Raw genomic sequence first — 27,007 nt, 5'->3', positions numbered from 1 at the left:
GTGGAGGTGGAGGTCTCGGTGGTGGTGGATTCAGAGGTGGTGGTGGTTTTGGTGGGGGCGGCGGTTTTGGAGATGGTGGAGATTTGGGTGGTGGCGGAGGAGTAGGAGGTGGAGGCGGCTTGGGTGGTGGTGGAGGTTTTGGTGGTGGCCACTAAAGGAGTTGTGAGTATTTAGGCGATGGTGGTGGACTTGGTGGTGGTGGTGGTGGTTTTGGTGGGGGCGGCGGTTTTGGAGGTGGCGGAGGAGTAGGAGGTGGATGCGGCTTTGGTGGTGGTCATTGAACCAAGAAAATTACAGATGAAAAAATAAATTATTAATGACAAAATTATGGGGATGTTTTGGTCATTTTATGTTAATGTACAAAATTAATACGTAAGATTAAAATCATACGAAACACCGTAAATTTTATCCCACCATGTTATTTATCAATATCTCTACTTTTTAATCCCTATGTTATTAATTATTTACTTATCCTATCACGCGTACCAAACGTAGCCTTAGTTTATGTTTGACTATTAGGTGGGTGGTTGGTGAAAAGAATTCAAACAAAACACGCAGCATCCATTCTTGACCTGCCGTATTTGATGGAAAATATTGTTGAGTTCACACCATATTTTGCATCTATAAATAGGTAGCTTCCAACTTCATTTAGATCCATCCCAAAAAGCAATTCCAAAAGCTTTGTAAACAAGAGAAAACAAAAGAGTTATGAGTATCTCTTGTGTGAGTTAGAGAAAATATTTTCTCGGTTATGCTCGGGTTGGGAGTGTGAGATATTTAGTGTATCATTGTGTACACTTGTTGTAATATTTCTCCTGTTATAAAAGATCAGCAGTAGCTCCGTGGACGTAGCCTATTTTTGGGTGAACCACGTAAATCTTGTGTTCTTGTTGATTATTTTATTCTGTAATTTTTCGGCAATATTATCATCGTGATCGACATTGCTTCGGGGTAATTCCCCAACAACTGGTATCAGAGCCTTGTTGTGAAAATTCTTAAGAATTCTGAGTATGCTCTATGGTTGCAGCTTTGTCTGATCTTCCACATCAGAAAAGATTTTTTTAGATTTTTTGCTAAGGCTAGAGAAGTGATGGCCGGAGTTGATGGATCGGGACCGGGAATCAACAAGTTCGACGGAACAGATTTTTCATTCTGGAGGTTACAGATAAGAGATTATCTGTAAATTAAGAAGCTGCATCAACCTCTATCGGGAAAGAAACCGGAAAAGATGGAGGATGATGATTGGAAGCTCCTTGACCGACAGGTTTTAGGTGTCATACGATTGACCCTAACAAAGAACGTGGCGCATAACGTGGCGGAGGCACAAACCACAGAAGAGATGATGTCCATTTTTGAAAGGGAACGATTTAGGGAGACCGAAAGCACAACAGAAGCATAATTTTATTTTAAAATTTCGGCCCCCTTGCATCTTGTGTAGCAAAATACAACAAACACCAAAAACATGTCATACATAGGGTGTTTAGAAGTTTTACCTATCAATCTTTAAAAGATTGATTGTGGCTCCAACTTTGTTGTTAAACAACAAAGCTCTTGAATGGATGAAGATCTTCAAGCCTCCTCCTTACTCCAAAATTAAGCCCACCACCAACTAGGTAAATCCCTTCTTGTTTTGCACTAGAAAAACAAGAAGATTTTTCAATGAAAAGAAGTATTTTATTCTCCAACAATTTGAAGAACAAAAGAGAGAAAAATGAGGGAGAATTCTCAAGAGAGTTTCGGCCATCTCATGTTGGAGGGGAAGGAGAATGAGTTAATTTTCTTGTCTTGGTTGTGAGAAAAGCAAAAAGCAAAAGGTGCATGCCTTGCATTATTTTAATAAAAAGTAATCTCCAACCCTTCACCTCCCATGCATGCATATAATATAGTTTTTAATCAAATTAAAAACTTTGGACTAAATTTAATTATCTCAAACATATTTGAGACTATTTAAACATTACTTGAATTTACCCAAGTCCCACTAGTTAAATAATTATTTTAATTGAGCTCTACAAGACTCAATATTATTTAATTAATTCAACACTTGAATTAATTTAATTATTTGGACTCTACTAGGTCCACTAGTGTCTAATTAATTCAACACTTGAATTAATTTAATTTAGTCCATAATAATGTTTATGAAAATCACAATTTTCAAATACATTATTCACTTGGCCAAATTTTAATTTTAGGAACACTTCCATAAATCAAAATTTGCATTCTCTCATAGAAGTCATACTTCTATTTTTCTTTGCACTTATAAACTCATTTATAAGTCGTTCAACACATTGAACTATTTTCTCCTTTATAGAAGTCATACTTCTAATTTTCTTTATGCTTATAAACTCCTTTATAAGCCGTTCAACACATTGAACTATTTTACTTCTCAACGGGATCTAGAAAGCTAGCACTTGTGTGACCCTCAATGGTTCATTGATACGACTAGCCGTGGGTTCACATCTCTATGTGATTCGGACTAAACATGTCCTTATATGAGCATACCCCAATTGCTCCATTCTTACTTATCAACACCTTGATAACAAGAACGTCAGAACTCAAGTCTGATAGTACCCAACCAATCATGTTAAACGCCTAGCAGCATCGCTTACATGATTCCCTAGGTATCAAATGATAGTGCCTGCAAGAACCATTCAATTATGGTTAGCGTACAGTACGGTCTCTTCAACTCATATATCCCGATCGATTCGACAACCATTGGTTTATCGAGAGTTGTCCATGAATCGATACTATGTGTCATGTTGTAGTTGCATCAATGGTGTAATCTATGAAACCCCTTTCATAATTACAACCATACTCTGGCCAGAGATTTCAACCTACATACACATGATAACACATAGGATATCCATACCCGAAGGTAAGCGGTGAATCCCCGACTACAATGCATCGACTCCTATGTGTTTCGACAGAACACCCAACCTTGCCACCTGATGACCCCATGAGAGTCGGTAAACAAGTCAAAGTGTAATTCTAGCACATAGAGTCTCAATGTTGTCCCGGGTCATAAGGACTAATTCTGTACCACCATAAACCAGGACTTTTCCACTCGATAAGTGAGAACCACTTGGAAAGTCCTTTTATGGAGGGTTGTTCAGTACACTCTACAAGGAGCACCTATCTGCATGTTCGGACATTACAATGTCCCCTACCAATGAAACATGGTAGTCACATCGCAGATACTAGTCTCTAACTCGAGCGGCCTATATCCTTCTTAGTGACGGCTGAATCGACTAGGAACCGTTTAGAATATACAGTATTACAAATATGAGTTTCATGATACTCATCATATGAGCATCTCATATTCTTTCTACTATTTGTATATTCAAGAGCTTTATCTATGCAACTAGCATGGGTATACAGATAAAGATGTGCCAAAATAATAATTTCAAATATTACTAAAATAAAGATTGCTTATACATAGAGTTTCATTGTGAACACTCGGCCAACACTTGGCTCGACGGGCACCTACTCCAACAATCTCCCACTTGCACTAGAGCCAACTACCCATATGCTTAAAACCCATTGATTCGCGATGCATGTCGAATAATGGTCCAGGTAAAGGCTTAGCTAGTGGATCAACAACATAATCTGCGGAGCCGACTTTGTCAATAGACACTTCTCTTCTTTCCACAATCTCTACGAGGATGTGGTACTTTCTCAATACATGTTTGGACTTCTGATGAGATCTTGGCTCCTCTGCTTGAGCTACAGCTCCCGTGTTGTCACACAACACCGGGACAGGAGCAACTCCATTAGGATTGACGTCCAAATCTTAGACGAAATTCCTTATCCAAACAGCCTCTCTTGCTGCATCTGATGCAGCAATGTATTCGGCCTCTGTGCTGGAATCCGTAATATTGTCTTGCTTGGAACTCTTCCAAGAGACAGCAGCACCGTTGAGCATGAATACAAAACTAGAGGTTGACTTCGAGTTATCGATATCGCTTTGGAAGCTAGTGTCGGTATAGCCTTCCAATTTCAGTTCTCTACCCCCATAGACCAAGAACAACTTATTGGTCCTTCTCAACTACTTGAGGATGTCTTTCACAGCTTTCAGGTGTGGAAGACCAGGGTTCGATTGATATCCTTTCACTACACATAGTGCAAACGCCACGTCAGGATGTGTAGATATCATCCCATACATGATATTACCAATTTCCGAAGCATACGGAATGCGTGTCATCGCCACTATCTCTGCATCTGTCTTGGGAGACAGACTTGGATAGGGACACGCCATGACACACTGGTAGATGTCCTCTCATGGACTCATCCATCGAGAACCGCTTCACGATGGTATCAATGTATGTGGAATGGGTGAGACCAAGCCATCTTTTCGATCTATCTCTATAGATCTGCATCCCAATACAAAAGATGCTTCACCCAAGTCCTGCATCGAGAACTTACTCGCTAACCATATCTTAGTTGATTGCAACATTCCTACATCATTCCCAATGAGTAGAATGTTATCAACATAAAGCACCAGGAATGTCACAACACTCCCACTGACCTTCTTATACACACAGGGTCCCTCATGATTCTTAGTAAATCAAACTCTTTGATTGTACTATCGAATCTAAGGTTCCAACTCCTTGATGCCTGCTTCAGATCATAAATAGATCTCTGAAGTTTGCATACCATATGCTCACTTCCGATAGATGTAAACCCTTCAGGTTGAGACATGTAAATCACTTTCTTAAAATCCCCATTAAGAAAGACTGTCTTAACATCCATCTGCCATATCTCATAGTCATACCATGCAGCTATGGCTAGCAAAATCCTTATGGACTTGAACATTGCGACTGGGAAAAGGTTTCCTCAATGTCAAATCCTTGTCTTTGAGTACATCCTTTTGCCACCAATCGCGCCTTGAAGGTCAATACCTTCCCATCCGCCCCAAGTCCCTGTGGGAACAGTTCCCTCAGGTGGATCCACAAGATCCTACACTTGGTTCGAATGCATGGAATTCAACTCAGATTCCATTGCATCAAGCCACTTGGATGAATCGGCATCAGATAATGCTTCCTTGAAGGTCCTTGGATCACATCCATGGTTAGGCTCATCATGGCCCTCTTCAAAAAGCTGACCATACCTCATAGGTGGTCTTGAGACTTTCTCGGATCTTTTAGGAGCTTGTATCTCCTCACTTGGCTCTTCAGGTGTGGGTTCTATAATTGTGGGTGTTTCTCGAACCTCTTCGAGTTCTATCATCTCTCATTTTCTATCCAATAGAAATTCCCTTTCCTAAAAGGTTGCATTCCTAGAAACAAACACTTTTGTTTCTTGGGGATGATAGAAAAAATATCCAACTTAATTCCTTGGATATTCCACAAAGTACCATAAAATGGATCAACTATGCAATTTATCTCCCACTACCTGCTTCAAATAAGCAGGGCTCCCCATATTTTAAGATAGGAATATTTGGGAGACTTACACATCTATATCTCATATGGTGTCTGCCTTTGTATGGACATTTAATGGAATATCTTTCAATTTTAAGTTATAGAGATCGTTTTCAAGTTCTCAAGTACCAATCAAACATTCATTCATGTAAATGTTGCAAACACCTTTGCAAAATAAACAAGAATATCCATTTTTATCAGCATAGAAATGGAAACAATGTTTTTACAAAATTAGGTACAAACAAAACATCTCATAAAATTAACTTAAACTATTGTTCAATAATAAGTAAACATCTTCAATAGCCTTGGCAGCAACTCTTGCTCCATTGCCCATCCTCTAGAAGGTCACACCTTCCTTAAGCATTCTACTTCTTCCCATCACCTGTAACCCATTACAGAGATGTGAGTTACAACCGGTATCCAATACCCAAGAAGTAGAGTTAATTGAAACGTTTACTTAAATTTAGAACATACCGTTTTCAGAACACTTCTGGGCCAGATATTCCTTGCAATTTCGCCTCCAATGTCCAGGCTTCTTGCAGTGATGACAAACATCACTAGTCTTGTCAGCCCTAACTGGTGTGGCTGCCACAACGGGATTCGGAGATTGCCTCAACAAGGGCACGTTCTTCTCGGGACGTTGGAAAGAACTCTTCTTTCCCTTCCCATGTGGATCAATCTTCGTACTAGATGAAGAACCCACATAAAGAACCAACTTCTCTTTCTTGATGGTGGATTCAAACGTAACAAGCATGTTTACCAACTCCTCAAGGGTCGGTTCCATCTTGTTCATGTTGAAGTTCACCACAAAAGGATCAAATGAGCTAGGCAGCGATAACAGCAACACGTCGGTGGTCAACTCCGAAAGCAAGATCAGATCCATGCCAACGAGCTTGTCCACGAGCCCGATCACCTTTAGGCCATGCTCATGGACCGAGGCCCCATCTCGCATGCGTAAAGTGATCAGCTCCTTGACGGTAGCATGCCTGAGAGGACGCGTTTGCTCTCCAAAGAGCTCCTTGAGGTGCAAATGAATGTCAGCAGCACTCTTTGCACCCTCAAAACGCCTCTGCAGCTCATCATTCATAGAAGTCAGCATATAACACCTGGCTATCAAGTCATGGTCACACCATTCCTTGTAAGCATGCAATTCCTCAGGAGTGCAGTCAGTCGGAGCCTCAACAGGGGGCGACTGAGTCAGTGTATATGTTACCCTTTCCGAATTCAAGACTATTTTCAAATTTCTTAGCCAAGTGAGGTAATTAGGTCCAGTTAATATGTGTTTGTCGAGTATTACAGATATCGAATTGCGCATCGAAGACATTGTCGATTTGTACTGAAAAGTAAAAACAGATAAATGTTGATGACTATTTAAATATTTAGTAAGATATGAAGTTTGGACTTTTACTTCATAAATATTTGCTCCCACTGTTTTGACATCTTTCACTACCCTCTAGTGAAAACGGGAAACTCCTTTCCTCAGTAGGTACGTAAGGTCCAATTAGCGAATTGTGATCCCGAATAATATCGGCCAATCACAATTCCTAAAAGGTAGTTTCCAATTGCATCGCCATGCAACCCTCTACGTATACTTTTGTCTCACGTTTGATTAGGACCCAATAATATGACGTCGTTCATCTTTACGTGTCAAGCCTAACCCATGATATTGAACCTTAATGGACGGTCGCCATCAGTTCCCTCAATAATATGAGCCGAAATCATGGGAGTTCCACGTAGTTCACATCACTATGTCAATGGATGTCACAGCTTTCCGGTACCCAAGGCTCCCCCAATAATATGAGCCGAGCCCCGAGTACGGGTAGCGTTCAACATGCACCCATTGTCGATGGAAGACAAGGAAATTATAAACAATTTTATAATTCTCCTTTTCGGACTTGATATTAATTTTGAATCTTATTCAAAATGAGGGTTTTTAATTTTGAAAGGTCTCATCATTAATTTTATTTTAAAAGCTCGCCATGTTTGATCGTATGTTTGCCGGATTCATGCAACTTTGTTATTATAATAATAACAACGCACATACTCATTATTTATAACATATCATGCATATATTATAAATAGAAAAACAATACAAGGATGATCAATCGCCCCAAAACTAATGGCCCGTGTGAGCTAAACACGGGCCTAGGTCCAATCCTAGGGTAAATGCACGGGATGCAATGCAACTATTACATTTGCTTCCAATATTTACATGTCTTCGATCTTCATAATCATCATGGCCACCATCTTCCAATCTTGATCATCCACTATTCTAATATTTACAAATAAATATCCATGGCACATAGGGATACATCTCATGGGGTGGGAACGGGCCATAAACCAAGCCCACTTTATAAATTGATAATTATTACAATCATTCAACATCAAATATACTAGCATACACCTAGCAAATTGGGCTTGGGCTTTTGATCATCCTTCATGCACAATATCACATATCATACACCATCAATTAATTATCACTATAATTAATTGATCCAATATTATATATCTTGATCCAATCACTAACCGCCACAATTATAAATTAAATTAACAAAGTATACAAACACCTTTGTGTACTTTCAAATTAATTTATTTATAATCGAATTTCTTGTAAATCACAATTTACTATAAATAATTAAAGTCACACTTCAATTATTTATTTTATGAGAAAATATATGCAACAATTGTAAATTTAAACTTAAGGGCCCAAAACTCATTTTTCACCAAAAATACTTTGGCCCATTTAAATTTCACAAAATATGTTGACCATCTAATGGCCCAACAACACAAGGCCCATGACACTAAGATTGTCCAAAACACTTTTGGAAAACCTAGTCGTCATCGCCGTCGCCGGAGCTCCGTCGCCGGATTCCGGCAACACAAAATTTTTTTTTTATTTATTTTTCGGCCACCATAGTATTGTGCAATATTTACAATAAAAACACATTCATAGGGTGTTTTAGAATTTTTTACCTATCAATCTTTAAAAGATTGATTGTAGCTCCAACTTTGTTGTTAAACAACAAAGCTCTTGAATGGATGAAGATCTTCAAGCCTCCTCCTTACTCCAAAATTAAGCCCACCACCAACTAGGTAAATCCCTTCTTGTTTTGCACTAGAAAAACAAGAAGATTTTTCAATGAAAAGAAGTATTTTATTCTCCAACAATTTGAAGAACAAAAGAGAGAAAAATGAGGGAGAATTCTCAAGAGAGTTTCGGCCATCTCATGTTGGAGGGGAAGGAGAATGAGTTAATTTTCTTGTCTTGGTTGTGAGAAAAGCAAAAAGCAAAAGGTGCATGCCTTGCATTATTTTAATAAAAAGTAATCTCCAACCCTTCACCTCCCATGCATGCATATAATATAGTTTTTAATCAAATTAAAAACTTTGGACTAAATTTAATTATCTCAAACATATTTGAGACTATTTAAACATTACTTGAATTTACCCAAGTCCCACTAGTTAAATAATTATTTTAATTGAGCTCTACAAGACTCAATATTATTTAATTAATTCAACACTTGAATTAATTTAATTATTTGGACTCTACTAGGTCCACTAGTGTCTAATTAATTCAACACTTGAATTAATTTAATTTAATCCATAATAATGTTTATGAAAATCACAATTTTCAAATACATTATTCACTTGGCCAAATTTTAATTTTAGGAACACTTCCATAAATCAAAATTTACATTTCTCTCATAGAAGTCATACTTCTATTTTTTTTTGCACTTATAAACTCATTTATAAGTCGTTCAACACATTGAACTATTTTCTCCTTTATAGAAGTCATACTTCTAATTTTCTTTATGCTTATAAACTCCTTTATAAGCCGTTCAACACATTGAACTATTTTACTTCTCAACGGGATCTAGAAAGCTAGCACTTGTGTGGCCCTCAATGGTTCATTGATACGACTAGCCGTGGCTTCACATCTCCATGTGATTCGGACTAAACATGTCCTTATATGAGCATACCCCAATTGCTCCATTCTTACTTATCAACACCTTGATAACAAGAACGTCAGAACTCAAGTCTGATAGTACCCAACCAATCATGTTAAACGCCTAGCAGCATCGCTTACATGATTCCCTAGGTATCAAATGATAGTGCCTGCAAGAACCATTCAATTATGGTTAGCGTACAGTACGGTCCCTTCAACTCATATATCCCGATCGATTCGACAACCATTGGTTTATCGAGAGTTGTCCATGAATCGATACTATGTGTCATGTTGTAGTTGCATCAATGGTGTAATCTATGAAACCCCTTTCATAATTACAACCATACTCTGGCCAGAGATTTCAACCTACATACACATGATAACACATAGGATATCCATACCCGAAGGTAAGCGGTGAATCCCCGACTACAATGCATCGACTCCTATGTGTTTCGACAGAACACCCAACCTTGCCACCTGATGACCCCATGAGAGTCGGTAAACAAGTCAAAGTGTAATTCTAGCACATAGAGTCTCAATGTTGTCCCGGGTCATAAGGACTAATTCTGTACCACCATAAACCAGGACTTTTCCACTCGATAAGTGAGAACCACTTGGAAAGTCCTTTTATGGAGGGTTGTTCAGTGCACTCTACAAGGAGCACCTATCTGCATGTTCGGACATCACAATGTCCCCTACCAATGAAACATGGTAGTCACATCGCAGATACTAGTCTCTAACTCGAGCGGCCTATATCCTTCTTAGTGGCGGCTGAATCGACTAGGAACCGTTTAGAATATACAGTATTACAAATATGAGTTTCATGATACTCATCATATGAGCATCTCATATTCTTTCTACTATTTGTATATTCAAGGGCTTTATCTATGCAACTAGCATGGGTATACAGATAAAGATGTGCCAAAATAATAATTTCAAATATTACTAAAATAAAGATTGCTTATACATAGAGTTTCATTGTGAACACTCGGCCAACACTTGGCTCGACGGGCACCTACTCCAACAATTTTATCGGACATGTACGAGAAGACATCAGCTAACAACAAAGTGCATCTCATGAAGAAGTTATTCAACTTAAAGATGGGAGAAGGTGCTTCGGTGGCTAAACACATCAATGAATTCAACACGATTGTTTCTCAACTAACATCGGTTGAAATTAATTTTGATGATGAGATTCGTGCACTTATTCTTTTGGCGTCTTTACCAAATATTTGGGAACCAATGCGGGCAGCGGGCAACTCTGTTGGGTTAACTTGCTTTGTTGTTTGTTTTTGTAGCAGCTTGAAAACCATGATCACATGCTTCATACCATGGAGTAGTTTTGTTTTCGATTTCCTTTATCTTGCTCCGTACCAAATAGTAGTTAATCTGTGTACAAATAAGAAGCGTTTCGAATCTTGGTCTACTTTGAATGTTAGTTGTTAAAATTTTAATTTTTAGCATTGGAAAATTATTTTGTTTTTGTTTTTTTTATCATTTTAGAAACTAAAACCATTAAGATTCAATAAATAGTAAATGCAGTACCTCCGTCAACACAGCTCGGTTTTTTGTTACATCATTTAATGTCACTTGTCTAGCATCTGTAATTGCTTTCGTAACCCAAAGTTCATTTAACTTATCTTGTTTTTGGCCTGCATCCAACCTATAAATTTATTATAAATAATAGTTTTTAAGTATTCATATATTAGAATAAACAAAATGTCTACTCTTTTTATCTAGTTTCTAACATTGTTTTATATATTAAAAAAAAAACGTTGTCATGCTAGATTTTTTTTTTTGTGTTACCAAATTAGTAAGTTCATACAATTTTATGCAATGAAATGTATAACTCACAAATTCGAAGAGTTAGAAATCCTAAAATATGTACTATGTTTGTATTACTCTGGCGGTGTCACATAGTGGGTTAAGAATCATTGCAATTGTCGATGTAATTTGTAACTATTGTACATCTCTTTCATTATTTCGATTTACACAAACATTAGTCATTTTTGCTAAAAAAACATTTAGGGAAAGAAGAAAGAATATTTGTTTTATAACATACTGATAAAAATCTGCATGGTTAGATTGGAAAATACAACAATAGGATGTTCAGACTTAATGCGTTTCATCAGTTGCCCTTAATTATTGCCAAGTCGTCCCACATAGTGACATAAATAGTTTTCATTCTAAACAAAATAATTTATATGTTACAAATTTTAAGATATGAATGTCCGTATATGGAATTTTTTATTTTAATTTACCTCATGTTGAGAAGCATAACTTGTCTCATTTAACCCTCTGTTTTATCTGGTCTGGTGAAATTGCTTAATGACATGCCTTTATTTAGTACACCAAACACATCTGTACACATTTCATTATTGTTATGCAGATAAATATGACATTTATATTCAACTAAAAAATTATTTATTTGCGGTAAGGGAACTTACGCAGATCTTCTTTTGCATTCACGATATTGGCGAATCCGTCGAATTCCTTGAATTTAAATGTTAGGTATGTCATCTTTAGCATCCGATTCTGCAACTATGGTACTCTTCTGTAAATTCAGCTCAAATTTGGGGTTGACATTTGAATATCTAGAGTCTATGCATATCAAGACAACTAAATGAAGCAATGTTCCACCAAATATAGAAAAGATCAAATGAATTAAACATCAACAAAAACATGAAGATCCATGAAGACAAAGATGAAATAGATATTCGAGATGACGAATCAATTGTCGAGTACAAAAAAGAGCTAAGAGGAAAAAAAACGACGGGTACAAAAAGATTTCAGGAGGTCTTCAAATAAAAGACAAGAAAATGTGATGATTTCATTTGTAACCAAATATTAATTATTTATCTATTTAAATTTATTCTTATTTTAAAAATAATTTAAACATATTTAAATAAGATTATCATACTTTCGCATATACAAATTATCTATATTTCTCAATACACGTGCATTTATCTAGTATATATATATCATTTTTTTTTATAATTTAATAAATTTATGTAGCATATCAGTTTATTAAATTAGACATTAGTGATAATTATGTGAATTTTTTTACTTACCATCTCATATGTATACTAATTTCATGTTATGATAGTCAAAATATGTTTTATGTGTCTTTATATCATCTTGAGAATCACGTCAGGACATAAGCGAGTTGGTAAAGTCTTGGGGTGATGTGAGGAGATATCTCTCGTCAATGTAAGATTGATTCTCATGTGGAGCATATGTCTCACTAAATTATTGTGAGGACATGCTGTATGCAATGATGGTCGGTGTTTGTGGTCATCTCCCTCGGGTTTCTACTCATGCATATATCTCGATCTACTATCCCGACTGGGTCAAGGAATTCGAACTCATATAAAGAGGTTTCACATCACTGGGAAACCTTTTTTAAAAAATGTCAGCTTGAAAATCAATATATGAACGTTTAAAACTTTCCAATCATATGTTCATATCAGTATATTGGTATATATATACCATGAGGAGTGCATGTTTTTGTTTTGACATGGCGGTGTTTGTGATTAGCTGATGCTTGTTAGTTAATGTTGGTTGGCTTAGACTTAAAGTTGTGTTTCTATTCACGCTTTTGCCTTCTTTTTTATTTGCCTCTTATATAAAGGCTTCGTACAAAAACATTACGGTAGATAGTAATATACAATTTTTTTATATTCCCCGTCGTATTTATTTTTTATAAATATAAAAATAGTTAGAGATTAAGTCATTATTTATAACCTCTAAAACTAAGGGAACGTTTCAATGCCCAGGTTGTCGATCTCAGTTTGGGCGGACTTTGCTCCTGTTACCCGAATTATACTTACTTCCATGATGTGGTGAAGCAGTCCCTCAACCCTTCGACAGTTACTGTTGAAAAGAACGCTACTCCGGTTGGTGTTGAATGTTTACTCTTCAATTCTTTCATCTCTTCGTGTTCGATCGTGGCCTGAGTTGTGTTGCCTTCGTGTACCTTTAGTCTTGTGCCAAATTAGCATGACAGGGAAGGTGTGCAACATCCCCGCAAAAGTACAGGGGCCCTCAAGTTCAACCAGGTGTATCCAAGCTAGACAGGGAGCTGCAGCAGTGTGGGACTTAAATTCTCTCTAATGAGAGGGAGCTCCTTGTGCGCGGTGTAGCATAAGATCTAGCTGCTGCTGGTTGGTTGAGTCATCATGATTTATCTCTTCTCACAATCATGTCGGGCCGGGGGTAAGAGACACATAAGGTGAGCGATTTCACCTTTTGGAGCTATATAGACATCGACTCCATAATTATCGTGCATTGGAATGGATAGTACAAAGTCCAAAAAAAAGCATAAATTACTTAAATGTAAATTAAAGATGCCCATATTTATAAATAGAGATGTTTGATGCAATATAATGTAAAATAGCATATATAGAATAATCTATATAAGCTAGAAATAATCTATTTTTTTAAACAAGATATCACATTAATATTAAATGTCACCAAGAGCTACATCCATGATCCATGAAGGATAAAAACATTCGACCCAAGACGATGGAGAACGATGAAAGAGTGCATAATGTGCCATACAATTCTCAGATTGAAAATAACAATAAAATGGTTTCCTTTTCGAAGTCCTCGTGTCTATTGAATAACACAATTTGATATATTTGATAACTGATAATTAAAATATAAATTCAATTTTAATTCCAAATTTAAATATAAATAGCTTGAAAAAATAAATAGCATTCAAAGATTTGGTCTCGATTCATCGCATGATCTAATACATTGGTTCAATCACACGATTCATATCAACAAGCTTGGGCCGAATATAATTTGAATTTGAAAATATAAATAACTACATCATTTTTTTTTCGAAAAAAATTAGTTTATAATTTCTTTCATCCCTCACTTTAGGCAGAATAAAAATGGCTCATCTGTTTACTGTCATATGAGATGTTCTCTTCAAAAATTTATGGGCGTTGAAGCTTCAATTAGACCGTTGCTATGAATATCTATCTACATATAAAAACATTCGAAATTTTAGCTTGCAGTGTCTTTCATTGTAAAATTGTATCATTATTTTTTTTCACAAATCTATCTGATTAGTTTTATAAAATACAAATATTTACACTTTCTATATTTTTGTATGATTTTGAGTTATTGTCAGTTGTGTATCGTTAAATCCAAAGTTACGAATTTTAGAAGTCTTTAACATTTTGATATTTGATATTGATAACAACTAAAAAAAAAATCAATGAGAAACGTTATATTTTAAAAGTTTTTCAAAATTTATAAATTAATTTTTTAATATAAATTATACGATTTATAATACATTTATATTTTAATTATTTATTCAAATACATATATTTATTAATTTTTGTCGTTAATTATATAAAATAAATGTGTTGGTGAAATATATTATATAAAATAATATAGAATAGGGATTCAAAAAAAAAAATATAGAATAGGAAATAAAATCTATTAGTTTGAAGTTGATTAAATCACGTTTCCTAAGAAGTCTTCTTCTTCACGAACTCAAACTAATTTTCTGACAGAGAGACAAAGAGTTGCAGAAGAAATCGACAATGGGGAAAGGCGGAGCTTTGAGCGAAGGCGTGATGAAGAAGATAGTGCTTTCGTATACATATGTGGCAATATGGATCTTCCTCTCTTTCACTGTCATCGTGTACAACAAGTACATTCTGGATCGAAAGATGTACAATTGGCCTTACCCCATCTCGCTCACGATGATTCACATGTCCTTCTGCTCTTCTCTCGCGTACTTACTCGTCCGAGTTTTCAAGGCGGTGGAGCCAGTCACCATGTCTTGGGATCTTTACCTCAGATCTGTGGTCCCGATTGGCCTATTGTACTCTCTTTCACTCTGGCTTTCGAATTCTGCGTATATTTATTTATCTGTGTCGTTTATTCAAATGCTCAAGGCGCTGATGCCTGTGGCTGTGTATTCGATCGGTGTTATGTTTAAGAAGGAGGGCTTTAAGTCGGAGACGATGGCGAATATGGTTTCGATCTCGGTTGGGGTGGCGATTGCTGCTTTTGGTGAGGCCAAGTTTGATTCTTGGGGGGTTATGCTTCAATTGGGTGCTGTTGCTTTTGAAGCTACTAGGCTTGTTATGATTCAGATCTTGCTTACTTCTAAAGGGATCACTCTTAATCCCATTACTTCTCTTTATTATGTGGCGCCGTGTTGCTTGGCCTTCTTGTTTATTCCATGGGTTCTTGTTGAGTTCCCGTCTTTGAAGGAGAATTCGAGCTTCCGTTTTGATTATGCCATTTTCGCGTCTAATTCGTTCTGTGCTTTTGCCCTGAATCTTGCTGTATTCTTGCTTGTTGGAAAGACATCTGCTTTGACCATGAATGTGGCCGGTGTGGTGAAGGATTGGCTCTTGATCGCTTTCTCTTGGTCGGTGATTAAGGATACAGTGACTCCCATAAATTTGTTTGGTTATGGATTGGCTTTCTTGGGGGTTGCATATTACAACCACTCGAAATTGGAGGCCATGAAGGCCAAGGAAGCGCAGAAGAAGGCGCAACAGACTGATGAGGAGTCTGGAAGGTTACTTGAGGAAAGGGGAACTGAGAATAGCGGTGATTCGAAGAGGGACGTGCCTGAGGATTGATTGGCTGGTATGATCACCTCTAAAAAGTTTTGCTGTGAATGGGGACAAAATCGAATATTGGATTCTAGTTTTTGAGGATGAGTGGATGACTGGCTTACTAAGGTGGTTCTACTTGGGTTATGTAGTTTTAGGAATTTCTTTTATGTGACTGTCGTATTTATTTCTGTTAAACTTAATAGTTTTGTCGTTTCGTGTTACCGAGGATGCGAGGTTGCTCATGTTGCCAGACTTTGTTTTGTGTCGGGGGAACGACTTGAGTTTATGCTTATTTTCCTTGTTATTATGAAACTCACTTTAGCATATTCTCATCAATCCATATTCATACGGAGCATGGTTTGCGCCATCATCTGATGTTTTCTTAATTCATGTATGCATGGAATGATTTCTATCCTCGAATTCTTGCAAGTGTGTTCCATTTTATGTGTTTTGAATTATGCCCACACATATAAGCTTTATCTTTAGATCGATTAGAAGACAATGTTACTTAATATAGTAAACATCTTGAGATTGTCGATTAGTAAATAATAGCAGTATCTTGTTGCTTTGTAGCATATGAGATTGTCGTTTTGTAAATAATAGCAGTATCATCTTTCACCATATATGAATTTTCTCATGAACGGTGTCCAGTTCCATTGATTTTTTTAACTTTGATAATCTTCACACAGACACATATATATTCATGCTAATGATATGCATGTATTATGATGAAATATTTCCTTATCCATTTTAGATCTTATCAATGTATTGGTCCTTGAAGTTTGAATCATCTGATATGTTGATGAGTTAAAAACTACATAATCACGAAACTAATCGTTGTAAATTTCTTGGCCTAATAAGTTGAGCTTTTTCAATGCTAACATTGTTGATTATTAACTTCTTTTGGTGTTTATTTGAAGCACTAATTATCAGAAGCGCTGTTCATATGTCATGTTACCATATGAAGAAGTGTCTGCATTGTCTCTTTATTTATTGCTTTTGCGTGCAAATGCTCTTCTTGAAGTCGAAATAACTCCTATCATCTTCCTTCTTCCACTTTTCACTGAACGTTTATTGCTATATATTCATATGATGTTGTATTAAAATCTGGATTTTGCTCCTTCATCCATATAAATCCAATTTGATCTTGAATTTTAGGATTCGATATCTAACCTGGCTAGGTTTTCAGGGATGACAATGTTTTGCTGAAATGGAGTGAGGAGTTGTAGTTGCGTCTTGGATGTGGCACCTTTACTTTCTGTGGCTTGATTTGGAATACGATACAAGCTTTATGGTTGACATTTGTACTTGTCAACGATCTCAAAAAATTCTCGATTTTTTAGAATTAGTCTTATTTGGTAACTGTTATGCCTCTCGTGTTATCGACCTCGCAGCGAGATAGAGTTCTTGTTGAGGTTTTTCTTGCATGCTTGTCGAATTTCAGTAAAACCAGTCTGTGGTGATTATGCAGTATATTTTGATGTGTGAACTTTATGCTTCAACTGGCTGGCATTCAACATATGCAATGTCTTTATATTTCTCAATGTCTGTAAACTTTGTTACCTGCAGAATGTCTCTGCATTTGCCCACCAAAGTACATTAGACTGTTTTTTTTGAGATGCATTGAATGTTTTTAGGATCATGAGGTTCAACTGGATCAGCTTTCTCAAAAGGTCTCATTTTAGTGTTAGATCACGACTATCGAATTGCAAAACGAACTTGTTCCTACCTTTTGTATAAATGGTTGGATATACAAGACATAGCTGAATAATGTGATAGACTAACCTACAATGAGTAACTTTGTAAAGTTGATAGCACCAAAAGGAAATATGCTTTCATGGAATCCAGGTTAATTTTTTTAGAATACAGGTCTTACTGTGATGGGTCTGGCTGGCTCAGGATTTGAAATTTTGGCAGCCATATTACGCCTAATTCTATCCTACTCCGAGAGCTCTTCGCCCTGAACATGAAAGATTGGCAGGTGTATATATATATTTTTTTCTATTAGGATTTTAACTTTGGTAAACACAACTCCACAAACACTGTCACTTCACAACATTTTATTTTGCAACTTTTTTCTTCTAATCTTTTCTCCAGTAATTTGTTTCCTCCAATCTAAGATATGATTTATTTATATTTCACTTTAAATTTTTATTTTGAAAAAACTTATTTTAAATTTAGATTTAAATGATTTAATAAAAGAACTTTAGAAATTCATGTGAACACAATTTATCACCTTTTGCCTTGAATAAATAGTGCTCTGGAATGATATTTATGAACTTTTGTATATGAAAATTAATGATATATATATTTGAAATATATATTGTGATATGTTCAAATTTTTACAATGCTAAATATGAAAGGAGGAAGAGACCCAATTTTTAGTTGTAGTGTTCAAAATAAAAATAGAATAAATATATCAACAAACTACGTCATTCGAAGATATAAATAAATGTATATTTATTTCCATGTCTACCTGTGGCGGTGTTGACACAATAAACAGAAACAAGAAGTGAACCCAAAAACAAGACAGAAACATAATTTCTATGAAGTGCACACACAATCTTGTCTCTATATGTAGTAAATATGAATATCCCTTTATAGTTGAGAAGAGATCTAACCACAAATCTTTATCCATTATGTCATAGTGTAGTTTTGGCAGATGACTCTTCAATATTAAGAGACTGATCCATCTGAAAAATGATAAGTCCTTATGCAGATCACTTAATTCGAAGTCAGCGCTTTCTTCCTAATAAACCATCTAGCACAACAGATGAAGAGCACAAGATTGATAGCACAAAGCAATGCTATGAACCCATAAAAAAGATCCAATCTACCATTGTTAACATCTGCCGGAAGCCAATTATGCTTACCTTTGGTCACATCCCTTGTGATTGAAACCAATGCAGTGCTCACGAAAAACCCAAATGCGATGGTAGTCAGAAACAGGCTCGTGCTAATTGCTTTCATCCCTTTTGGTGACTCTGACAAGAAAAAGTCGAGCTGCCCTGTGTACACGAATCCTTCTGCAACCCCAGCTAGAGCAAACTGAGGTACCAAGAAGAACCCACTCATCGGCAGGGTTAAAACGGCGCCACCTGTGGATTTTGCGACCTTCAATCTTCGAATCTCGACTATTGCAGCCACCCCCATTGCTAGAACGGAAAAAAAGAGGCCTAGACCGATTTTTTGGAGATTTGTCAGACCTGAGAAATTTCAAGATAATATCAAGAAAAAGGATATGTTTGATGTGGTCATAAAGTAATATTCTACAGACTATCTTGAATGCAAAGAGATGCAATACAATCATATTCTAGTGCCTCTTTCATTAATGTTGGTTGGTTTTGCGAATTTCGAATGCATACTTCAATAACATGAACCATTGGGGTAGTTTCCAAGTATTGAGTAAAAACTCAAAAAGGGAGAATTTAGTTCTTATACCCTTGTTGCCTGACTCTTTTTTGAACAGATGGATGACCAAACGATCATAAATTCCGAGGGACAGCAGTATGGCTCCAATGAAGAAGGCATTGAATGAGCCTGGTGGGATCTGAAATGAACCGATTGACCTTTTCAATGTGGCAGCTTGTAGCACAGAATAAGTGATCATCTGTGCATGTACGGTCCAAAGCATAATCGTTGTTGCCCAAATTGGTAGCAGCCGACTCATCATTTTAATTTCCTCCACCTTTGCGACCGAGCACAGTCTCCATGAATTTTGAACACCGGATTCGACATTTGCAGTGTCAGCTTCGTCTATGATGGATGCCTTATCCAAGAAACTACAAGTTCAAAAAGTTAATATGTCAACATGGATATTTAGCTCCAAAAAACAGACAAACAGAGTAAGGCTACAAAATTTTACCATTTTCTGTTACAAAGAACGTTTTCTTAAAAATGTTCTCCTAAGAAAACAAAATAAAATAAAGCAGAGAAAACTGCCAAGATCTTTTTCTCAAAATATACCTGAAACGACCATTTTGAGAATATCTTGAGTCCTCGGAATGAGTATGGTACAATTGTTGGACGTTCGAGGGAAATATCAGGTTTCTTTTTCTTATAGCAGCTACCAAGACTTGCAGAGTTTGAACAACAGGGCTCCCAACACATTTTTTATAACGATATCTTCGAGTTCCTGATAGAAAAATGACAACTGCAAGCCACATCAAAACCGTGATACTTCCATAACCCCATACTCGAGCCACTTTGTCTTGTATATAAACAAACACCGTAACTGCGAGGAGTGTCCCAAAACTGATGAAAAAGTAGAACCTATTGAAAAAGTGTACCATTTGAGCTTTCTCCTTCTCATCTTTTTGGTCAAACTGATCCGCCCCGAAACCTGAAACGCTGCATTTGATACCACCTAGTCCCAACGCGACAGTGTATGCAGCTATGTAGAAAACTGCCATTTGCAGACCATTAGCTTCTTTGCAATCGTTTGACAAAGAAATATTACATGGAGGTGGGCGTAAGTGGGGCAGAACTGTTGAAATTGCTAACAGGCCGGACCCCTATAGACGTCAAGACAGCAAGAAATAAGAAAACTTAATCTGATATAAGCATATATTTGATTTGGTAGCTAACTAGATTAAATTAACCAGCCTTTCACTTACCAATGCATGAATATTTGCAAATATTGCAATAGTCCAATATCTTCCTAAGAAGGTGTCTGCAATTATGCCTCCGAATATGCTTAAGAGGAAAGAAAAACCACCCCAATTTGTGACTATGGTTGACGCAGTGGCACTAGGTAGATGCATCGTGCCGTGGATATAAGTCACAAGGTTAACCCCGATTGCCATCGACGATAGCCTTTCGCAGAGCTCGACCACTACACAAAACAAGAACTGAATTTCCTCATCTGCTAGTTATTCGAATTTCATCAAACTTCATCAGATTTAAAATCATATTTTCGAGATTTTCAAGAAATGGATCTTTTTGTTCAATGAGTAAACCAACCATTCCATGCATGAAATTCTCATGCAATACAGAAAAAAAGCCTCAAATTTTCACAAATATCACATCACAACTATTTTCCCTTAATAATTCTCAAATCGTGGAGACTATAAAAATCATCTGATGGATATATTTCAATAGCAAAACCACCCTCTTCTTCCCTCTTTCCGGATCTCCCTTACGAACAATAATTTACGTACATGCATCAACAAAAATACCCATAAACAAAAAAAAAAACCATGTGAAAAAATTGCCACTTTTCATGAAAATTCAACAAAACATGAAACAACGTAAAGAGTGAACGAGTGGAGCGACCAAGGATCGATGCCGCAGAAACCCAACCACCGGTGGTGGATCTGTCAGCAGGATCACCATTGTAATCCACAGCATCATCAGAAGAAGACTGCACCATTTTAGTGTTTACTCGCTCTTCCAAGTTTATGTTCCCAATAATAATGGAAAAACTTGGATTTTCGTTGATCCTTTCCTCTCTCGCGTAACAAATAAAAGCAGTTTCCGAGGAGCCAGGAAATCATACTGTCCAACCTCAGTGTAGTGGATTATTACGTAATATAGTTAAAAATTAATATGGATATTCCACCAAAAATTATGTATTTTCATAATAATTTAATTAAAATATTACATATTAATCAGATATTAAGTACACTCAATCATATAATACGTAACAAAATGGGAAATAGCGACCAACGTTTTTTAATATTTGAAAAGTAAAACCGAACATATTTTCCATATATTTACGAGACAATATATCATGAAATGTCCATAAATAACAGTCTATTTTATATTATATTATTTAAAAAATTGTATATAAATTAGCTAATTATTTATTAGTTGGGTTTTTTTTAATATCATTTTATCAGGGGAGATTTAATAAGTTCTATAGAAATCAAATAATAGATTTTTTATACACCATTTTTGTTATTAAATCATTAATTTAGTAAGTATAAAAAATTATAATATTATATACGAAAAAAAATCTTGCATACCATTAATACAAACTCAAGTGGGGATAAATTAGGATCACACTTTGCATATTTCCAGTATTTGTATACGTCACTCTTTAAGAGCTCCACACGCATTAGGATTTCATTAGGTATAGACAATTAAAATTGCTCATTTAATTTAATAAAAAAATAGCACAATATTTCAACTTAAAGTCAAAAGGTTCCAAGTAAATCTCCAATTATAACGATATGAAACCTAGTAATTTGTTCCAGAGTAGATATTTTTTGAAACATTTTCACGAATCTTTATCGGTGAGACGGGTCAACTGTACCAATATTCACGATAAAAAGTAATACTCTTAGCATAAAAAGTAATACTTTTTCATGGATGACCCAAATAAGAGATCTGTTTCATAAAATACGATCCGTGAGATCGTCTCACACAAGTTTTTGCTTTTGTTCCATTAGTCAATGACACAAACATTTTATTTCTTTGTTTTTCAAGGGGAAAAAAGAACACATTCACTTAAAAAAAAATGCACATTTAATTGATTCGACCTACATTCAATTGTTACCCTCATAATCTCAATCGCTATAATCACGGCTGCATATAGTAAACAATATTAACAATTATTTGTATTCATCTTTGTTTTATGAAAAACAATTAATCGTAACTTAACAAGGAAATATTATTACCACCATATGAACCAATTCGAATGTTTCTCATACACCAAAAATAGACGAGGATAATGCTATCAATTGTTCATGTCAAACTATTTTGTTGTTCACGTCAGATTTAATCAATCAAATCAAATATTATATTAACTATCATTTTTATATATTTTATCATTTAAAATATTACTTATCTCCATACTATTTGTCCTATAGCACGAACCAAATGATATTAAGAATATTATTAATATTATTATAATTAATGTAAAATATACATGTATCTATACTATATTATTAAGTGTGAGATCCATAGAGTAACTATCTTAAAGAACACCAAAATATTTAATTCCACAATTATCTTTCTTACTCTACTAAAAACCTCCTCAAGTCACTCCATATTTTACATAGAAAAAAAAATCTAAACAAAAATCTCATTTTAAATCGAACTACTCTTTTAAATTGAAAATAAATTCGTATTAATTATTTAGTATTATTTGATCAAATTAAAAATAATAGTAACGCATACAAAACACATGTACATCTTTTACTAGTATATATAAATGTATAATATATAAATCAAATTTATTATAAGCTAAATCGAATAGAAGAGATAAATTATTTTATCATAACAATAGAAAGTTAAAATACATGAGATTGTAAAAGAATGGAGCAAACTTGTAAATTTTTTGAATAGATTCGATAAATATTTGATTCATATTTTAATAATCGAACTCAATCTATAATTTCGAGCAAAACAATTTAAATTATTCAAACTTCGAAGGGAAGTCGAACTCAAATATTCTTCGAATGGTCTACCACGTATGCTACCTTGTTTTTCTCTTTTTGAAAGAATGAACGATAAGTTGTTAATAAACACAAATTTAACAAATGGAAAAAGTGAGATGTCTTCGGTCCATTTGAAAATAAAGTGAGTAAACTATTCGAACAGGAAAGACATCAAATCAGTATATATTTTGAATGGACAAATCAGTGTATACATAAACAAAATGGAAGAGAACAAACATTGAATAAATTCTCTAGTCAAATTTGGCACACATATTATATAGGAGGAGGATTTGTATTAAACCGGAAAGGGTTAATTGGGTATCAGTACCCAAAACATATGAAATTTGGTTTTAGTACCTGGAGAGAGAAAATTTTTCTAAAAATGCCAAAAATACCCTTGTCTTCTATTTTGATTTTAATTGATCCTCGCGCTCCCGAAAATGGTATCAGAGCTGAAGGTTGATTTATTTCAAACACAAATTTTATTATTACTAGCAACTAAATGTACGAGAAGGAGAATTTCGAAAATTATGAATCCGAACTTTAGTTCGAAAACAATAATTTACAAGAACTATTCCAATATTTTGGAATATACACAAGTTTATCTAACTATTGTTAGAGATCAGAAACGGGAGAACAGAGGAAACTCATCCCTTAATAAAAGGAAGCAGTGTTTGCAAAACTTTGCATACACAAAAGGTAGACTCCTACAGGCCAAAAAGACCAGATCTTCATTGATCTGTTAAATATGCCAGGAACTACCATCCAGTTCGAAATTGAACTTATTTCGCTAGAAATAATTCAATTAGAGCAAGAATTACAGCGAAGTACATGCTTCACTGAACTCAGCACAAAAGGTATGCGTTTACAAGGTCTAAAGAACCGTAAAAACATACTTCAAAATCTACTCAGAAGAAATTCTTCAGAGAACAATGGATCTGTATAGACAGCAGATTTACGAAGGGAAGCTACTGCACCCTCAGGTAAAATCTCAGGTAAACTTATGATACAAAATAATAAGTTTCTGGAGATAGTTCCAGACTCCTCTAAGCTCTCTTTAGATCTTAGAGAAATTCAAAAGACAGTCCAAAATTATGGCAATATGCTGTATTTTGTACCACAACGAGTTGAGAAGATCCTTGAGACTCAAGAAGAAATTCTGGGATTAATAAAGGATATTCAAATAAGAATTCAGAAACTAGAACAACAACCAAGTTCTAGTAGAAGAAATTCAGGAGGTTGGTTACCACCATCCTTTGGTACTGAACCCTTGTTACATCAACAAGGAAAGGCCAGAGTGGTGTCAAAACCTTTAACTGAAGAAGAAAAGATGATCAATCTAATCAAATCTGTCTCAGAAAAGAAATTCATCTGATGACAACTTTAGAAAGGATTGGTTTGGAGGATCTACAAGAGCTTGCGGAATCTTTCGCCAATCTCAAAGTAGTAGATCTAAAGATGAACACAGCAGTAGGTGAAACACCACCTGAAATAACCTGGTCATCTTCTCAGGAACCACTAAGGGAAAGTATGGGATCTCATGATGTAAATATGAGAGAATCTCAGACTGATTTCCATACTGGTGGAGGATCACACCCGGCGGGAACAAGGGCAAGGAGAACTCAAATTCCTTTGCACCAAACACCCTATGGGAAAACTGTTTTAGATCCTATACATCCTTACGGGGTTATGCTTAACCTTGATGTATTAGACTTCAAAAACAGAGAAGATCTCATAGACGATTGGACATCTGCTATGAGAATTGCAGCAGGAACACTTGATCTCAACAAAGAAGGATTCATTAATCTTTTGGAAATGAGTCTTATGGGATCAGTGAAAATTGCTTGGGACATGACTTCATCAGACATGAAAGAGTCAGTCCTAGTTGGAGAATCTCTTAGTGAGATCGCGGGAAAAATGGCTACCCTATTTAAAGCACACTTTATAGGGGTAGACTATTTCAACAGTCAAGATACAGAGAAGAAGAAGAAATACACTCAAGCTCTGTATAATCTTGAATTACATGACATATGTTTAGTGGATGAATACATTATGTTATTCACTAAATACAGATGGAATTCAGGAGTCGAAGAGGATATAGGTATGCAGCTTTTCTTCGCAAAAATGCCGAGCCCTTGGAGAGAAATGCTCATAAGGGAATACGTACCTGGTAATCCAGATACGTTGGCAAGAAGAGCCTCTTTCCTTAAAGGAAAACTGGCAGAATGGTGCCATATGGCAGCATTACAAAAGAATTACAAACGCTTAAGGGGTATCAACAAAAGAACTCCTTTGTGTTGTAAAGAAAATGATCTTCCAACAATTATTGGAAGTAAACCACAGAAGCATAAAAGGAAAAGCTTTAGGACTCATCCTTATGCACGAAGTGGGATAAGTTCTTGGAAACCAAGAACCGTATGGTCTAGACAGAAAGCCAGATCTTATAAATCTGGACAGAGAAGCGGACCATCGAGAAGTAGGATATCATCCCAAGCATCGAGTTCATCTCGAAGCACAGGAAGAACACCTACAAAGAAAACTTTCAGAAGAGCTCATACTAGAGCCAATGAAAGTTTCAAGGATTGTAATTGCTGGACATGTGGAGCAAGATGTCATATATCGACCAACTGTCCAGAAAATGAAAAAAGAGGTATTAAACGCTTCGACCCGACTCCGGATATAGAAGATGCAGTTTATTACCAAGATCTCATTCAAGTATACCGATTTGAGGACATTGCCTCAGATGAAAGTATATATGAAGAAGAGGAAGTCTTAAGTCAGGAAGAATCTGATGGAACAGAATCGGAATCTGACTGAAGACGAGGTGTTTCGACACGAAACACATGAAGATTTGTCTGGGTTTTTCAGCCAGACAACTATATCTCATAACATGGTTCAAAGAATCATGAGAGAAAATCCAAGTCTACAGAGATATCAAGGTTTCTCCGCAGGACAGGTAGAAAAGTTCTTAGGAAGTCTTGGCCTAAGAAACAGAAAGCATCATCTAATCTATAAAGTTTCTAGAAGGGAAATGGCAATCCCAATGGAACTTACAGGAAATAGAATGGAGATGCAGTTAATTCCTTCCGAAGAAATTAAGGAGGAATTACAAAAACTAAAGATAGAAGTAGCAAGGACTATGTCCTGGATTCATATCGGAGCAATCCAGATTATGATAAAGGCTACTTTCAAAGAAGGAATAGATTCACCAATTGATATTGCTATATGCGATAAAAGAATGGGGAATCTACAAGATTCAGTACTGGGAACAATCTCAGGAATTCTCTGTGCAGGAAAGATTGTAGGAGTAATCTATCCAAGGATAGCCTACAACCTGGCAGATCGAGATTTCAGCCGAGCCTTGACATTGCATCAAAACTTCAAGGAAAAAAGGCTGATGAAAGAAGGTAATAGGCCATATTCTATTACCTATCAAATTTCATATGCTCTATCTAATACACATCATTCTGAACTGTTTATTAGAAATGATTTTATTGAAATCCCTGAGATATTTGGAAAAGTTGCTCAGGCGATTTATCCAGAAAGAGTCGAGTTTCCTTTAATACAGGAAACAGATATCCAGATCCAAGACAAACCGATTCTACAAAGGAATCAAAGTCTTAGATTGGAATCGAGAAGACTATCTTTTCAAGGAGATAGAATTACAAGTTACAG

General features: G+C 35.8%; 2 protein-coding genes across 2 annotated transcripts; one reads left to right on the top strand and one right to left on the bottom strand.

The window, feature by feature from the left end:
• The first annotated feature begins 14,815 nt into the window (after window positions 1-14,815).
• LOC140818354 (probable sugar phosphate/phosphate translocator At5g25400) lies at window positions 14,816-16,317 on the top strand. Its single transcript, XM_073178287.1, has one exon. The coding sequence runs from the start codon at window positions 14,919-14,921 to the stop codon at window positions 15,972-15,974; it is 1,056 nt and encodes a 351-aa protein (XP_073034388.1). The 5' UTR covers window positions 14,816-14,918; the 3' UTR covers window positions 15,975-16,317.
• A 2,254-nt stretch (window positions 16,318-18,571) lies between these two features.
• Window positions 18,572-21,441, bottom strand: LOC140818857 (protein NRT1/ PTR FAMILY 6.2-like). Its single transcript, XM_073178921.1, has 5 exons — window positions 21,225-21,441; window positions 20,567-20,784; window positions 19,917-20,464; window positions 19,392-19,732; window positions 18,572-19,156 (listed from the first exon to the last, which is right to left on the bottom strand). Exons 1-5 carry the CDS (start codon window positions 21,319-21,321, stop codon window positions 18,675-18,677), a joined length of 1,686 nt encoding a protein of 561 aa, XP_073035022.1. The 5' UTR covers window positions 21,322-21,441; the 3' UTR covers window positions 18,572-18,674.
• Window positions 21,442-27,007: the final 5,566 nt, after the last annotated feature.

The sequence above is a fragment of the Primulina eburnea genome, chromosome 17 (assembly GCF_022965805.1).
Source record: "Primulina eburnea isolate SZY01 chromosome 17, ASM2296580v1, whole genome shotgun sequence".
Taxonomy (NCBI): domain Eukaryota; kingdom Viridiplantae; phylum Streptophyta; class Magnoliopsida; order Lamiales; family Gesneriaceae; genus Primulina; species Primulina eburnea.
Note: the sequence above shows the minus strand (reverse complement) of the source record. Positions and strands in the feature narration are given on the sequence as shown.